Below are 16,381 nucleotides of genomic sequence, written 5' to 3' on the forward strand. Positions count from 1 at the left end.
TAATAAATTTAAAATGTTAAGCTGTTGAGCAATGTGACTATATCAAACATTTACCTTATATGGGTCTCTTTAGGAATGACCAGCAGTTTAATTGCAAGTCGAGCACTAGCTAGAAAACATTTCGAACCAGCTACTTCCTATAAACATAAAAACAATTATTCTTCAAACACTGTTCATTCTTGACTTAAATTTTTTTATTTAGATTAGCATTTTTCATTTTGACCCTTAAAGAATATTATATTATAATTTTATAAATCCAGTGGGCAGTGAGTGACTGCCCACTTCATGACTGTCAGAAATAAAGCTCAATGATAAGACTTGGGAGGAATCAGGTCAAATTTACCCACATCAGGGTGTCCAACATGTTATAAAGAAAAACCGACGGTGTTGATGGGCTCTGACCATTTTATGGTCACAGCTGTTAGTGACACAATAGTATATCCTAGTTAGATTTTGGTATGAAAGCTGTGAACCAAAACCAAAATTGGAGCCAGTCGTATTTAAGTAGAGAGAGAGAGAGAGAGAGAGAGAGAGAGAGAGAGAGAGAGATAGAAAAGAAAAGAAAATGAAAAAAAATTATTAAGATTTTTTTAAAAAATTAATAAGATCCCCTTTGGGGTTTTGCAGAATGGCTCAGTCTGCCACTGTATGAAGTGACTGGATGAGCAGATGTCCTGCTCGTCAAATCTATCTAAGACCCTCTGTATTTTATTAAAACCAAACTCGTTTTGGATATTTTGACTCCTCTCCTTCTCACTCGATTGTGCCGTTGTTCATCCGCTACATTCAACTTACTACTTTCACTGAACACAAAGAGAGCGAGAGAGAGAGAGAGAGAAACCGAAAAAAAAGAAAAAAAAAAGAGAGATGGGGAAAAAGTAGATAATAATTTCTAGGTTATCTGGGTAATGAAATGCTTTTGTATAACGGAGCAGGGTGTTTTTTTTTTTTTTGTTTGGGTCTTATATTGGATCTGGGTTTTTGTTAGGGTTTAAGGAAAAGGTGTGGTAAGGCAAGTGAGAGGAAAAACAAAAGTTGTGGTCTTTCTCATATACACAGATCCCTATGGAATGCTGGGGTGCTCTACAGCATTTTTCTTTTTCCTTTTCCTTTTCCTATTTTTTTTTTTTTTAAGCTAGTATTCATTCTTTTTGTTTAGTTTAAAGAGAGCACAGGTTTTTGTTTGTTTTTAGAGAGAGATTTTGTAAGTGCGTAGAATGGAGAATTTTTGGTAGTGGGTGTTTTTAATTTTTATTTTATTTTTTCTTCTTGCAAACAAGCTGTTTAGCTACACAACAAAAAAACTGAGTTCTCTCGCTCAGTTTGGAGGGAAAGGAAAGAAAGAGATATTTTTGATATGATTAGTTTATTTCGTTCCAATGATTGAGTTGCCTTGCAACCGGAGCAAACACTACTCTGATAAGTGAGAAAAAGAAAAGAAAAAAAAAAAAAAAAAAGGGAAGAAGAGAGAGAAAGAGAAGATGAAGCCCATGAATGATCATAATAATAACAATGGAAACAGCAGTAACTGGTTGGGTTTCTCTCTCTCACCCCACATGAAAATGGAGGTTACCACTTCTGATCCTTCTCATCATCATCATCATCAGTACTCTCAAGCTCAAGCTTCTTCAGCTTCTGCAACTAGCTTCTATTTGTCTCCATCTACTCAGCACCTCAACAACACCTCACCCATTTGTTATGGGGTCGGAGCAAATGGAAATGGCGGCTTTCACTCTCCTTTCTCTGTAATGCCACTCAAGTCTGATGGCTCTCTATGCATCATGGAAGCTCTCAGTAGATCACAAGCCGAAGGTATACAACATACATATATATATATATATATATATGATGCTTTATTATTATTATTTTTTTTTTTTCTCGTTCCAAAACCAGTTTTTAATTTGTGTTCGCCATTTGTTTGTTGAAAAGGCATGGTGCCAAGCTCGTCTCCAAAACTGGAAGACTTTCTAGGTGGTGCAAGCATGGGAAGCCATCAATACGGAAGCCATGAAAGAGAAGCAATGGCGCTGAGCTTAGACAGTATCTACTACAACAACCAAAATGCGGAGCCCGAAGCTAACAGGGACGAACATTCACTGGACCTTGTTCAACAACCTTACAGGCAACAAGAACAGCAGATTCATGTCCAATCACACCCATATTATTCTGGAATCCCTTGCCATGGAATTTATCAAACACCTCTGGAGGAAGAATCTAAGGAGGAGACCACCCCTCACATTTCAAACTGTGATCCCCAAATCTCTCAAATGCCGGAGGGAGGATTGCCTGCCCTGAAAAACTGGGTCAGCAGGCAGTACTCTGCTCATCATTCTCTGGAGCAGCAAATGAATGGCAACATGGTTGATGATAGTGGGGCTTCTGGGTCTGTCGGTGCAATGAATTGTGGGGATTTACAGTCTCTGAGTTTATCCATGAGCCCTGGCTCTCAGTCGAGCTGCGTTACTGCTCCAAGGCAAATCTCACCTACCGGAACAGAATGTGTGGCGGTGGAGACCAAGAAGAGAGGTCCAGGAATGGTGGGTCAGAAGCAGCCTGTACATAGGAAGTCCATTGACACTTTTGGACAGAGAACTTCACAGTACAGAGGTGTCACAAGGTTTGGTTTGGTCTAAATGCCCCCTTAATTCTTTTCCTATACTTGAATATGTTTTTTGAATTTTTTTTTTTTTTGGAAGTATAATTTTATTATTATTATTATTATTTGTGGATTTAAAATCCCACACCATCAGACATAGATGGACTGGTAGATATGAAGCCCATCTCTGGGACAATAGTTGCAAGAAAGAAGGACAAACCAGGAAAGGAAGGCAAGGTTGGTCAAGAAAACAAAACATACTCCTAGTATATGTTTGGAAGTATTTCTTTTTTACTGCAATTCTTGGTCCCTACCTTCTGCTGATCTGACTTGTGCCATTAATTTTTTACTTGTCATGTTCGTCCTACTTGTGGATGCCATTCAAATCAAAATGATGCATATGCAGTTTATCTTGGTGAGAGCCACTTTTCATATTAATGATGAATGAGCTTGTGTTAATCACTCTTTTTGTTTATTTTTAATTAATTTCTGATTATAATAATAATAATAATTAATATTTAGGTGGCTATGATATGGAGGAGAAAGCTGCCAGAGCTTATGATCTTGCGGCACTCAAGTACTGGGGGCCTTCTACCCACATAAACTTCCCCGTATGAATGAACAAATGAATAAACTCTAAAATTTGTTGGCAATTTTGAAACTTGTTCAGTCACTTAAATCCCATTTTCTTGCTTGGTGTTTACGCAGTTGGAAAATTATCAGGCAGAGCTTGAAGAAATGAAGAACATGACACGTCAGGAGTATGTTGCGCACTTGAGAAGGTAAGTTTGTTATCATTTACCTTTAATGTGAATCGTTCATTTCTTTCATATTTTATGGAACATTTTCTCGACTTGTTTGGTTTGCAGGAAAAGCAGTGGATTTTCAAGGGGAGCGTCAATGTACAGAGGAGTGACAAGGTTTTTGTTCATTTTACGTTCCCATTTTCAACCCCAAATTTCATGGTGCTAATTATTATTTCTGACTAATTCTGATGCTTTTTCTCAACTTGATTTTTGGTAGACATCACCAGCATGGAAGATGGCAAGCTCGGATTGGCAGGGTAGCAGGAAACAAGGACTTGTATCTTGGGACATTCAGTAAGTTCTCAACAATTATTGTTTTTCCCTGGCACATAGTTTTTTCATGATACTTGATTTGCTTTTCTCTATTTGCCATTATTTTCATTACTTGTAGCTCTTAACTGTACTTAAAAGAGCTTTTTTAAGGAACCAATTTTTATGACACCTCTGTTCTCATGTTTCCACCAAAGACATTGATGCTTTTATAAGGCTGATGATGTCTTGCTTTGGGACTGTAAGAATGATCTTTTTTAAGGCTGTTTTCTCAGTAGAGGTGGTATATTAAAAAAGAAAAAAAAGAAAAAGTAACAAAAGGACCTCAGTACCAAAAAAAGCCTGATTAAAAAGGCTAAAATTTTACCTCCCAAAACTTCGTCCTAAAAATTTCTCTGTAAAGCTTTTAGTTTAATGCAATTTCATTAAATATTTCTCTCTAAATCTAAATCCTACAATATAGGTACACAAGAGGAAGCAGCAGAAGCTTATGATATAGCTGCAATCAAATTCCGCGGTGTTAATGCCGTCACCAACTTTGACATAACCAGATATGATGTCGAAAAGATCATGGCCAGCAGCACCCTCCTTGCGGGAGAGCTTGCCAGGCGCAACAAGGAGATGGAACCGAGCAATGAGGCTGTTGATTATAACCGGTCGACACAGAGTGGGGAAACCAACCAACCCGACAATAGCAATGGGAATGGTTCAGATTGGAAGATGGTTCTGTACCCGTCCCAACAACAACAACAATCAAATACCTGTGGTGTTCAAACACTTGATCAGAAACCAATCAACTCGGGAAATTATCAAAATGCCTCATTCTCAATGGCTATACAGGACCTTATGGGAATCGATACGGTGAATTCTAATCAGCCATTGGTTGATGAATCAGGGAAGCTGGGGACTCATTTTTCAAACTCATCCTCGTTGGTGACCAGTTTGAGCAGCTCAAGAGAAGCTAGCCCTGATAAAAATGGCCCGGCAATGCTATTTGCAAGACCTCCGTTAGCATCAAAGTTTATTGGTACGCCAAATGGGGGCGTTAATACATGGTTTCCATCAGCAGCAGCCCAGTTGAGGCCTGCTGCAATCTCAATGGCTCACTTGCCTGTTTTTGCTGCTTGGAACGATACCTAACAAAAAAAAGAAAAAAAAAATACAAAAAGAAAAGCTTTATGTGTTGGTTTAAACATGTAAAGGTTTTGCATGCACAAGGGGGCCAAAAAAAAAAAAAAAGAGTGAAAAAAGAAAGAAAGCAAGAAATCGGTGGTGTTAGGGTGGGTGGGGAAAAAGGCGGGGGGAAGGTTGAATTAAGTTCTTTTTATTATGTTACTAAAAGGTGTTTAGTGGAGGAAATTGGTGTCTAATGACAGACAGAATGGGGGCCACTTCTCTCTTTCTATGCAAAGTGTTAGGAACTTTTTCCTGGACCAAAACTTTTTGGTTCATATCGAAATGAAAGATTTTGCAAAATGGAGGGAAGAGATTAAGAGCGCTGAGCCTAATGATTAAAATTGGCTTGCATAATTGAATTTGCTTTTCAACTTTTATACATACATATGAATTTTAAAAGAAAATTAATATATAGGTCCTCCTAAGTACAAAAAACCAGCTCAATGTTTCCCAATAATGCAAAAAGCTATTGCTTTGACCACATCATCTTGTTTCACCCTCCAATCTGTTCCTCAAATCTTGAATTTTCGCCATCATTGCAATTCTTTCCTTTCTTATCTTGAGCCTTTTTTTTTTTTTTTTTTTTCTTCTTCTCAAAGACAACAAACATTCCCACTGCATTATTCAAAAAAGCAGGTGGGAGAGAAAAAGAGAGAGAGATTCTGAGTGCAAGGACTTCAGTTTCGTGTATTTTATGGTTTAATGGGTCATCATTATATTGGTGGGACTTTGTCTGCTATTTTCGTGGAAAGCGTTTATGGGGCTAAAAATTTCTTTAGCTTTTTTTTTTTTTTTTTTTGGGTAATCACTCACTTTGCTGTAATCCCAAGCACGTAAAAGCTATTCCATGTCCTGGTGTGGATTAATATGCTTTTAAACAGTTTTTTGCGTAATTTCAAATGATTCCAACGTCTACACTATTGCTCTCTCTCCCCCATGACATGCACGTGTGAACTCGATTGTGATCTTCTCCATTACGTGTTTAATGATTCAGAGGACAACGAGGAATTGACGCCGGAAAAGCTGGAAAAACCTTAGACCAGATATAAAAGTTGGAAAGTGCTCCATTTCAGGGTCATCACTAAGAATTAATCCAATATTCAACATTATGAAAAAAAAAATTTAAAAAAAAAAAAAGGCAATTGGATAAGATATCTAGTAGACCTCTTGAAATCCAGACGAGTCTTAACTGGTTCCTACCACCACCACTACTACTATTACTATTCATGAAAATTTATAATACACCCTCAGACTTCTCTCCACGAATTACTCCACTTTGATTTTGATTTTCAAGCCAACAAAAAATTCGCGTTCTTCATGAACTAAATAGGTAGCCTAATACCCTCTTGACCATTGCACATGTATGAAGCTTTCTTCCATCAGAAGATCATGAGCACTGTGACTATACTTTCATGTTTATTTTTTCCTTTAATTTTTGTCCTTTTTTTTTATTTAAGGTTTTTTTTGGCTAAATCAAGGATCTGATACATGCTCTGCTTGTGACCAATATGTTATTTCAGTTTTGTCATATGTGTAATATATTATAAAATTGTTTTGTCACCAATTGAGTAGGAGATCAATACTATATTCTCCCTTGTAGAGAGGGAACAAAGCTATCCCATCTAAAGAAACATGTACAGCTAATATTTGAAAGCATAGTGACAATGACAAAAAGAGCACCAAAGTTTTTATACTCTTCCCCATTAATAAAGAAACGTATGTTGATATAAAAAATTAATTAAGAGACAGTAGGTAAAATATTTACTTCCAAGTTTCTAAGGCCATTGAAAAATGCCCTACAATATTCTAGTGGGAAAAAAAAGAAAACAAAAAAAAAAAAAAGGAAAAGAAAAAAACTGTTGTACACATCAATTGGAGAAATTTTGACTGAGAAAAAAAGAATAATAAAGTAGGCGCAAATGAATATATGAATGATAATGAAATTAAGGAGCTAGAGGCGCACCAAGAGGGAAACACCCCATCAACCATATAATAAGTCCATAAACATAAGAAATAAAAGTTAACAGGAAAGGGATGGAATGGTCAAAAAGAACGCAAGCCTTGGTGGAAAAAAGATTACAAAGCAAACAGCTACTTCTAATTTTTAACCAAAAGTAGACATCAACTTATCTGAATTTTTCTTCAAACATCATTCATTTTTAGTCAACAATTATGATTACAAACTTGCTGCCAACAGGTTGGATACCAAGAAGAAATTTTTTTGGAAGATATGTGTTCACCATCTTAGTTGTGCACGAGCTGGAATATGGTCGTGGATTATGATATGCATATAATTGCTAGGCAAATAAAATCATCAAAGTTAATGTCACAAAGACTTTCTGCTTTTGCATAAAGCTGGAGAGAACAATGCATAGGATATGATGGAAAACATACACGCAAGCATGTGATGCTGCATTGTAGGTAAATAAGGTTCACCAACGATCAATTAATATGGTTCTTCAATTAGGTTTCTGATTAATGTTTTATTTATTGGTTGAGATATTGACTAATATTCCAAACTTAATGACAGCCACCGTACAAACACCCATCATGTGACAGAGCCCATTGGGGAGGTCATATTGTCCCAAACATATATATAAATATATATATATATATATATAACAAATTGGTTAATAATTATCCCAAAAGTTAGGAGGAAAAATAATAACTAAATGGAGCACACACGCTTTTAACATTATAGGAAACATTAAATTAAGATGAAGTACGTAGGAATATGTGGACTGTTTTTATTTTATTTATTTATTTATTTTCTCAAGTTGAAGAATCAGAGTTCACACAAGTATGTGGTTCATTCTCAACTTCTGGCTCTGTTGATCTGTTCACGCCACGTTGAAATTATTCAAGCAGCTAACCACATCACATTTATGGGTTCAGATCTCTAACTTTGATCAGTTTTCACTGCCAATTTGTCAAATCAAAACTGAAAAAAAAAATGTAGAAATAAATTCTAACCTCAAAATTCCAATAGTAACGACATATAAACCACAAATTATTTGAAGTTTCTAATAAAAGAGGGTTCAAAACAAAAATAAAGAAACTGTGGTGTAGTGTAAAATGGTCCCAAAATGTGTAGGACATTGTTTTTGGCATGATATCTATATCATATAACAGCCAGAGGTCACAAGCTTATTCGAACAAATTTTGAAAAAAAAAAGAACAAAACAAAAAAACAAAAAGGGTAGAGAGAGAGAGAGAGAGAGCAGTGGAGTCCAGGTTCAGGGTGACCCATCTCTCTCAGGTGGTGTTACTATCGAAAGAAGGACCATGGAGGGGGCATCAGCCATAAGGACTTAGGAGGGTATCTGGGTAATAAAAACATGATAGGGAAAGGATACTGGATGCTCCCTGTAGAGGAGTCCTGTTTCTTCCGAGGAGACCTACCTCCCATTGATTTTTTCTTCCACCCTCATCTGCCTCTGCCTCCTGCATTTCGGACCACAACACCCCCCCCACCCCCCACCCCTTCTTCAAATTTTGTGGACCTTATATGGGGACTAATTTTCTTAAAATAGACCAAACAGTGTTTCCATTTTCCCATGTAAGACATCTTTGGAATTTTTTTTTTTTTTTTTTTACCCCTTTTAATTAATTGACCGTCAATCTTTCACTGTGTGTACTCTACTCTCTAGTACTTTGTAGCTCAACTTGGCCAGTGACCACAAACCATACCATACATGCTGAATCAAAATCCATCCCACTACGTTTTGAGAGAGACGATACTAGCTATCTGGATCGGGCTGTATAACACCTTTTTAATGTTTGATAAATAAAAATGTTTTTCACATTAAACTAGTCTATTGCCATTGAAGATATTGATCTAAAATTTTGCAGAAATAGGGTGTTTGGGTACATTTTATGTAAGGGAGAGTTTAATGCAGCCAATAACAAGCATGGAGACAGAGACAGAACAAGATGGCATTGTAAAAACAAAAATATAATACCAAAATTTTAATCCTATGTGAAAGAAAAAAAAAATATATATATATATATGTATATGTATATATATATGTATAGAAGGTAAGGCATTTTGCAAAGGATCGGGGTTCCATGTCAATGCTCAATATATGAAACACCAAATTACGTACACATGGTGAGGACCCCAAAGCCAAATTGCATTAATTATGTGATTTGTCATTATCATCACAATCATTTTCTTATTGTTTGCTGCTTGTTTTAATTGTTTTGTCTTTTGTTTTCTCTCTCTCTCTCTCTCTGCGTGTCTGTCTTTCAATCACTTCTGATGCATATTTGCAAAATTTTGCAAATTGCAAAGAAGGTGGTGAACCACGAATTGAATGGCTCTCTTTAAGCCTTCCAGGGACGCCAACAAAAAATTCGTCCTGTGTACACTGCACACTGGACCATACAGACACATTTATTTATTTAGTTTGCAGATGCACAATTAATAATTTTATTATTTATAAATCAATTAAAACTTTCCATGATAAATTTGTCGCTTTATAGAGACAGATTTGGTCTCTTTGCTAGGACGGTGGGGGGTTTATAAACTAGGAATAGGGGACTAAGGAGGAAATTAGGGGGGAGAGAGAGAGAGAGAGAGACGGTAGAAATGGTTTAGGGAGGTGTGAGTGACCTGAGAAGCTGACAAGACGAGAATAGAGGCAAGACTTTAAGAGACGTTCCCTACAAGAGGTGGAAGAAAGAAAGGATGGACGGCCTAGTACTAAGTAATAGTAGTAGCACATTGGGATTTTGGGGGTGGTGGTGCATGAGGCATTACGGTGGGGAGGCATATATTATACATAAGAAAAATAATAATAAGAAGAAGAAGAAGAAGAAGAAATGCAAACGGAAAGGAAAGCCGTGTGCTGTCAACGTCCCGTATCTTATTCAGAATCTTTGATCCCTGACTCTTTGCCCTCGTGATCCGTCTCTTTCTTGGTTGGTTCTTCTTATCTTACGTGGCCCCTCTCTCCCACTTTCTCTGCGTTTTCTTATTGGGCTCCAATACATTAAAATAAAATAGGTTCCGCCGAAGCGTCTCTTTAACAATGGGGGCCCAACATGTTGGTAGTCAGAATCCTCCTTCAATCAATCGTGGCTTAGTTGTCAAAGGCCCAAGCACAAATACAATCGGTAAATTAAAGGGGAATTTGGCCCAATACCCCTGTAGGACCGAGCTTCATGAATTTTTCCCTCTCAATTCATTTCTTTTTTTATCTACCCCTTAATATCCCTTATAACCCTCAAACAAAAAATAATTACTTACATATCCTTTTATTTTTAAAACCAAACAAAAATAAACTATTCCTTTTTTAAACGTCTTTACACTTTCACAAATATAAAAATACAAAAAAAGCAAACAAACGGCTTTATACACGAACACACAAATACAAACAACCAAACCGAAGCTGTCGTGGAAAAGGCAAACATTAGGATCTCATCTCAGCACAGGGAATAAGGTAATTGGTTGAATCTTTTTCTTTATTTGTTGCCGTGGGACCGGTGTGGGTTGTTTTTGTGTGGATTTGGCTTTATGTTTATTTCTTTCGTTGCCGTGGAGTGGGTTTTTATTTATAATTTTTGTGTTTATATTTTTTGAAGATTTAGGATAGATTTATATTGGGCATTAGTAGGAAATGAAGAGAGGAAAAAAATGGGACCGGTTTGGCCTTGATCAGTGGCCGGAGGTGGAAGAAATAACCCGATGAAGAATCGGGTCGGTAGTGGTTTAGGTAGGTTTATTTTTTGAAGATTTAGGATAAATTGATATTGGGCATTAGTAGGAAATGAAGAGAGGAAAAATATGGGACCGGTTTGGCCTTGATCGGTGGCCGGAGGTGGAAGAAATAAACGGGTCAAGAATCGGGTCGGTGCTGGTTTAGGCGGGTTCGGGTCGACCCGGACAAGGGTTGAAGATGGATTGAACGACATGTCGTCTGGGATGAATGACACCCAGACGACACGTCGTTTTTTTTTTTTTAAATTTTTATAAAAAATGTTTTTTTTTTGGGTATAGATATATATATAGAATTGAAGATAAGAGAGAGAGAGAGAGAGAGAGAGAGAGAGAGAGAGATTAATTAGAGAAAAAATGAGAGAAATACTTTATGATTATTTTTTTTGGGTATTTTTTGGGAAAGAATGAGAGAAAGAGAGAGAGAGAGAGAGAGAGAGAGAGAGAAATTAATAGTAATTCATAAAGGAATGTAATACCGTCAAGAATTCCCTATTAGATTTTTTTCCTTTTATTCATATACAAAATAATGAAATATATTATGAATTTTGTGTCACAAATATGTATGAAAACTAGGATGGCGTTTATTTGATCCAAAAAGCATAAAAGCATCCTGTCTAGATAAAGGTAATATGTTTTAACGGTTGTTGACTAAGACCAAAAGGACCCTTACAAGCAGCAACATCAACATACCCATCCTTTCCACAAATTCCAACACATGCTGAAACCCTTAAATTACCATAATATATATATATCAAAGAGAGAGAGAGAGAGAGCAAAAAGAAGTGAGGTCGCCGACTACTAGAAGACTGCACTTTGTTCTACAAATAAATAGAAAAGAAAAAATGCTTATACATGTCAAAACTCTCCAATGGGGAATAAACTGTATAGTATCAAAGTGCTCTTCCTCTGCTGGCTGATGCTATTGCTATGGATATGTTAAAACTAAAACCTCTCAAGTGTGCATATAATCACAAGAAGCACCCTTCTTGCAATGACCACTCTCATGATACTTGCAAACTCTCTGTCCCTTAAACGGAGGCCTTGAAGAACCTCCCCCTCCATTACCAAATGATGACTGCCTGTTCCAAGGTTTATTACCCCCACCATAACCAGAATCCCCACCGTGAGATCCTCTATCCCTCTGATTTGAGTATCTATCTGCATTATGATTCCGTTCGCTTCCCCATTTCCCTTGGTTCCCTGTTGGTGCGTCCCAACCCGGATTTGGATTTCCTGGTGGTGGCCCTTGACCAGGAGAAAAGAGAAAAATACTTTATGATTAATTAGAATTGAAGTTGAGAATTCCAGAGTTAGTACTTTCTAAAGGTATAGATATATATATATATATATAGAGAGAGAGAGAGAGAGAGAGAGAGAAAGAGAGAGAGAAGATCAATGCATAAAATTTTAGGTACATGGTTAGCTAGAAGCAAACACGCAAACACTTTATCCCCACAAAAGAAAAAAATAAAAAATTAAAGAAGAAGAAGAAAGAAATATTTAGATGGCATGCACACTGCTATACATTAAATGTTCAGTAAATGTTATGGCATGCACAATATCCTTAGGAAGAGAGCGTATGAAATTGAGGATTGCGGATATTTATACATGTATGTATACATAGTTGACAATGTTGTTAAAGGTAGATAAAAGTTTATTAATGTTGTCAATGTACATTTGTAGGTTGTACTTTATAATGGCACCAAAGAGGAACTTGCGACGTCAACCGAATAAGGGAGTTAAGAAGGTGGAAAGTAAGAGATGCGGTGGTAGCACAGCAGCAGCACCCGACTCTAAGCGTATACGTACTACTAGGAAGAAATCCAAATCTGAGACGGAAAGCACCAAACTTCGAGGGCACGTTCCACTTTCCTCTCCCCCATCTGATACGGTAAGTTTTATATTCATTTAGGTTGTTTTGTGCAGTAAATGATAAGACATGTGACAGTATTTATTCATGAATGTGAAAACTGAAGAAAAACTTCACCCGATGGCCATCGGTAATTGCCGATAGGCCATCGGGCTTTTTTTTTAGTTCATTGTAGGTTGATTACCGATGGTTTCATCGGTAATTACCACTTGTGCAAAAATGTGAACCCATATGTCTTAAGATTTAGTTGGAAATTATTATTATCAAGTTAGGGTGGAAAAATAGGGTATGATTAAATCGTTGATGTCAGTTCCATTTATGTAATTCATATTGCAGCCCATCGATGCTCCAAAGGAACGGATGTTGCAGGATGCCGATATAAATAAAGGTAGGGCACATTCATTCGGGAATCCAATAGGGGCGAACAAAGTAATTACAAGTGTCCTCACAAGTGAGCAGCTCAAAAAGTATAGACAAACATGTTTTGGACACTTACTTGACATGAAGAACCTCCGGTTCTCTGGTCAGTTAGTGCATCACCTGCTTTGCAGACAAGTTGAGTCCAACAATCCAGAAGTACTGGAGTTTAACTTCGGCGGATCTGCAGTGCGGTTTACGAAGTGGGAATTCGCACTCATTAGTGGGTTAAAGTTTTGTAGGTACCCTTCGATGTATGATTTGCAAATTTCCAAAGGAAATGAGCTGTGCACGAGGTTGCTAGATGACAGGAGTGACTTGAAACCGCCCGAACTGGAACAACTATTCAAGGATACACTTTTTGTGGATGATTGGGATGCTGTTAGAATTGCGTTACTATATTTCTTAGTTCAAGGTGTACTCGGAATGGATCCGAAGGTTCAAATAAAAAAAAAATTCATTGATTTTGTTGCTGATCTCGACGTATTTAATTCCTACCCTTGGGGCATTCTGAGCTACAAGGAGACGATCAACTCATTCCACAATGCATTCCAGCTACGAGGACGAGGACGTGCAGTAAAGAATATATCACAGTATTATGACCTAAAAGGTTTTCCATTGGTGTTTCAGGTACGGTAATATATTTAATACATGTAGCGTTTACTTAAAATTTATATTTAATAACCTATAATTTGTATTTTGTAGGTGTGGGGGTTTGAAGCAATCTCTGATTTTGGTAACCAATTTGCCGACCGGTTGGAAACCCGTTGTCTGAGGATCCTTGGATGGCATACTCCAAGGCAACCGAACCATTTTGCTGTCCATAATTGGTTCTCCTCCAATAGCAATGTAAGGCAAATTTTGTTTAGACTACATGGTACGACTACATTCAAGTTACATTACCATAGTCAGTTTCCAAATTTACTTTTTTTCCTTTCTTCATTGCATGTAGTATGTTGTGCACTGGACGTTAGATGCTACCGATGAGGAGAAGACTATGGATTACTGGCGAACAATAGCAGTTGACATACATGAAGTTCGCTACACGTCACCTCCAATTGTAGCACCAATAGTTGGCGCTAAAGATGTTAGCGCTAAAGATGCGTCCAAAGCTGGGGAGCATTCTAGTGGCCCTCCAGATTCTAATTTCAGGGTATGCAATTGTTACTTGCACGCAAATTTGTATTTCATATGTTGTACTAATATATGTTGACTTATGTTTTGGATATTGATATTGATTAGCTTGCTTGCTTGGAGGCAAAAGTTGATGAATTAAATAAAGAGATGGCAGCGTTAAGGAAGATGCTTAGTTCTGTTATTGACCAACAAAAGCATCAGGTATCATTTAGACAACTTAGTATACTTTACTTTAGTGCTTCAGCATTATTAAATTACATATTGTAATTCAACAATTATTTGTTGTTAGAGTTTGGGAACTGCAAAAATAATCATTGTGTTTTGCAGGCCGAGCATCATATGCATAGCCATTCACCGTCATCTTCGGTTAGACCATCATCCTCTGTGGCACCGTCTGTTGGAGAGGAAGCTGAAGAATTTGATGCACCCATAGACGGTTCCAATGGTAGGAAGGAGGATGATGATTGTACTACACCGTTTGAGCCTATCGTACCTGGAGGACCCTATGTGGAGGATTCCTGGGCTTTGGTGCCATATCGGCCTTTACATTTCGGGTGGGATATTGGTGCTTCAGCTGACAGTCCACATCATGACCAATCAGCTGAGATTGAGGTGGAAGATCGGAAGCATAACGTTGGTGATACAAGTCGATTCGGTCGAGTTTACCACCAGTCACATCACGTCATCTCTCCTTACACCGACCCGTGTAAAAAGAAGGTCAAATTTAATCTTACTCGACCTATTGATGCATCAAAGGAGAGGGCGTTCGATGAGTGGTATAGGGTGGCACCGAAGGAAGCAACCGTGTGTACATCTTATATGACGGTGGGAAAGGAATTTTTTGCTGAGCTACTGACCGATGAAGGATGGTTGAATTCCGATGTAAGTTATATGTTTTATGTTCATGCAAAATCATTGTGGTCCTATGTTTGGAATGATGTTTTATTTATCACCTCGCACTTGTTACTTATTTCCTTTAATGTGGTTTTGCAGCATATTGACACTATTTTGTATTTCATACGAAAAAGACGGTTTGATAATGAGAAGATGTTCACCAACACCTGTGCCATATTAGACGTGTTATTTTGGGTAAGATGATGGGATGCTACTGCATTGCTTAATGTTATATTGATGATATTTTATATTGTATATATTTCATTATTTGGCAGTCATCCATCAAAGGGCGTTATCCCATATGGAGTGCATCTCGTAGCACATATTCATGTGATGCGACCCTTTGTAACTATGTGCGTGGGAGGTCACCCAAACCTAGCGTGTCGTGGCGGATATGTGATTATGTAAGTCCATACATATATTGAAAAAAATTCTCACTAAGTTTCCCATTTTGTGGATAATGATGTTATGTTCTAATTTGCAGGTGTACATCCCTGTCAACAATGGAGGCGTGCATTGGTTGGCAGCATGTGTGGACTTGAAGGCCCGGCATATTGATTTATACGATCCAAATATGGGAAATAAATATGTCCAGAATAGAGAGTTGAAGAATGCGGAATGCCTTACGTATATGCTGCCTTACCTATTGAGGGATGGGGGATATTACGGGAAGAATCCGGACGTGTCTCCCACTTTAGATCCATTCACGATGACCATGATCAAAGATGCACCCCGCCAAGATAATGGGTATGAATGTGTTGTCATTTCAAACAACTTGTATTGCTGCTGTTTTTTATTGTGGTTACGTGTGAAAATACACGTAGTTGGTTTTCATTAATGCTAATCATTAATGCTATTCTGCAGGGGTGATTGTGGCGTCTATGCTCTGAAATTTATTAAGTACATGAGTAGTGAGGAGAACCCTTCATTTGGTCCGCAAGACATTATGTTTTTTAGAAAAAAATATGCTGTTGATTTGTACTTTAATAAACTTTCAATGTAGATCGTATGTTTAATGTTATGACGGTCTATACTAATGTTATACTAATGTTATCTTAATATGCTGAACCTATCTTTACTAATGACAACCGTTGAAAAAAAAAAGAAAAAAGATAAAAGATAAAAAAAAACCCTCGGTTGTGGTAAAAATTAAAGGAAAGATGATTATCAATGGTGCATCGATAATTCCCGATTCACCATCGGTAATTACAGAAACGCTTTTTCGTAACCAACAAATAAACCCTGGAAAAATTACCAACGGTTTCGTCGGTAATTTCCGAATGTGTACAGTCCATCAAGTTTTACTAATTTGTTGGGCCCCATAAGTTCCATAATGTGTGTTGAATGCAAAAACATGGCAAATAGGGATTCTAAAATTGTACTAAGGAGAGAAAATCCCAAAATTTCATAAAAGTATATCAAATTTTGCAAAACAATTGATGACTGTTCACCCTCGGTAATTCCTGAGGAAATCGTCGGTAACCACTAAATTC

The 16,381-nt window shown here is 37.3% G+C and overlaps 2 protein-coding genes across 2 annotated transcripts; both read left to right on the forward strand.

The window, feature by feature from the left end:
• Positions 1-518: 518 nt before the first annotated feature.
• LOC107420624 (AP2-like ethylene-responsive transcription factor CRL5) lies at positions 519-5,148 on the forward strand. The gene is made up of 9 exons (XM_016029619.4): positions 519-1,812; positions 1,930-2,617; positions 2,751-2,833; positions 3,003-3,011; positions 3,119-3,207; positions 3,305-3,378; positions 3,466-3,516; positions 3,620-3,696; positions 4,136-5,148. Exons 1-9 carry the CDS (start codon positions 1,482-1,484, stop codon positions 4,810-4,812), a joined length of 2,079 nt encoding a protein of 692 aa, XP_015885105.3. The 5' UTR covers positions 519-1,481; the 3' UTR covers positions 4,813-5,148.
• Positions 5,149-14,421: 9,273 nt separating this feature from the next.
• On the forward strand, positions 14,422-15,726 carry LOC132803896 (uncharacterized). The gene is made up of 4 exons (XM_060817701.1): positions 14,422-14,876; positions 14,988-15,083; positions 15,164-15,292; positions 15,373-15,726. The coding sequence occupies exons 1-4, from the start codon at positions 14,814-14,816 to the stop codon at positions 15,724-15,726; spliced, it is 642 nt and encodes a 213-aa protein (XP_060673684.1). The 5' UTR covers positions 14,422-14,813.
• Positions 15,727-16,381: the final 655 nt, after the last annotated feature.

This window comes from Ziziphus jujuba, chromosome 5, assembly GCF_031755915.1.
Source record: "Ziziphus jujuba cultivar Dongzao chromosome 5, ASM3175591v1".
Lineage (NCBI taxonomy): Eukaryota > Viridiplantae > Streptophyta > Magnoliopsida > Rosales > Rhamnaceae > Ziziphus > Ziziphus jujuba.

Coding starts and splice junctions, on each gene's coding strand:
- LOC107420624 (XM_016029619.4), top strand. CDS start 1,482: ATGAAGCCCATGAATGATCATAATAATAACAATGGAAACAGCAGTAAC. Junction 3,517..3,619: donor ATGTACAGAGGAGTGACAAG/GTTTTTGTTCAT, acceptor GATTTTTGGTAG/ACATCACCAGCATGGAAGAT. Junction 3,697..4,135: donor CTTGTATCTTGGGACATTCA/GTAAGTTCTCAA, acceptor CCTACAATATAG/GTACACAAGAGGAAGCAGCA.
- LOC132803896 (XM_060817701.1), top strand. CDS start 14,814: ATGACGGTGGGAAAGGAATTTTTTGCTGAGCTACTGACCGATGAAGGA. Junction 14,877..14,987: donor AAGGATGGTTGAATTCCGAT/GTAAGTTATATG, acceptor GTGGTTTTGCAG/CATATTGACACTATTTTGTA. Junction 15,084..15,163: donor TATTAGACGTGTTATTTTGG/GTAAGATGATGG, acceptor ATTATTTGGCAG/TCATCCATCAAAGGGCGTTA.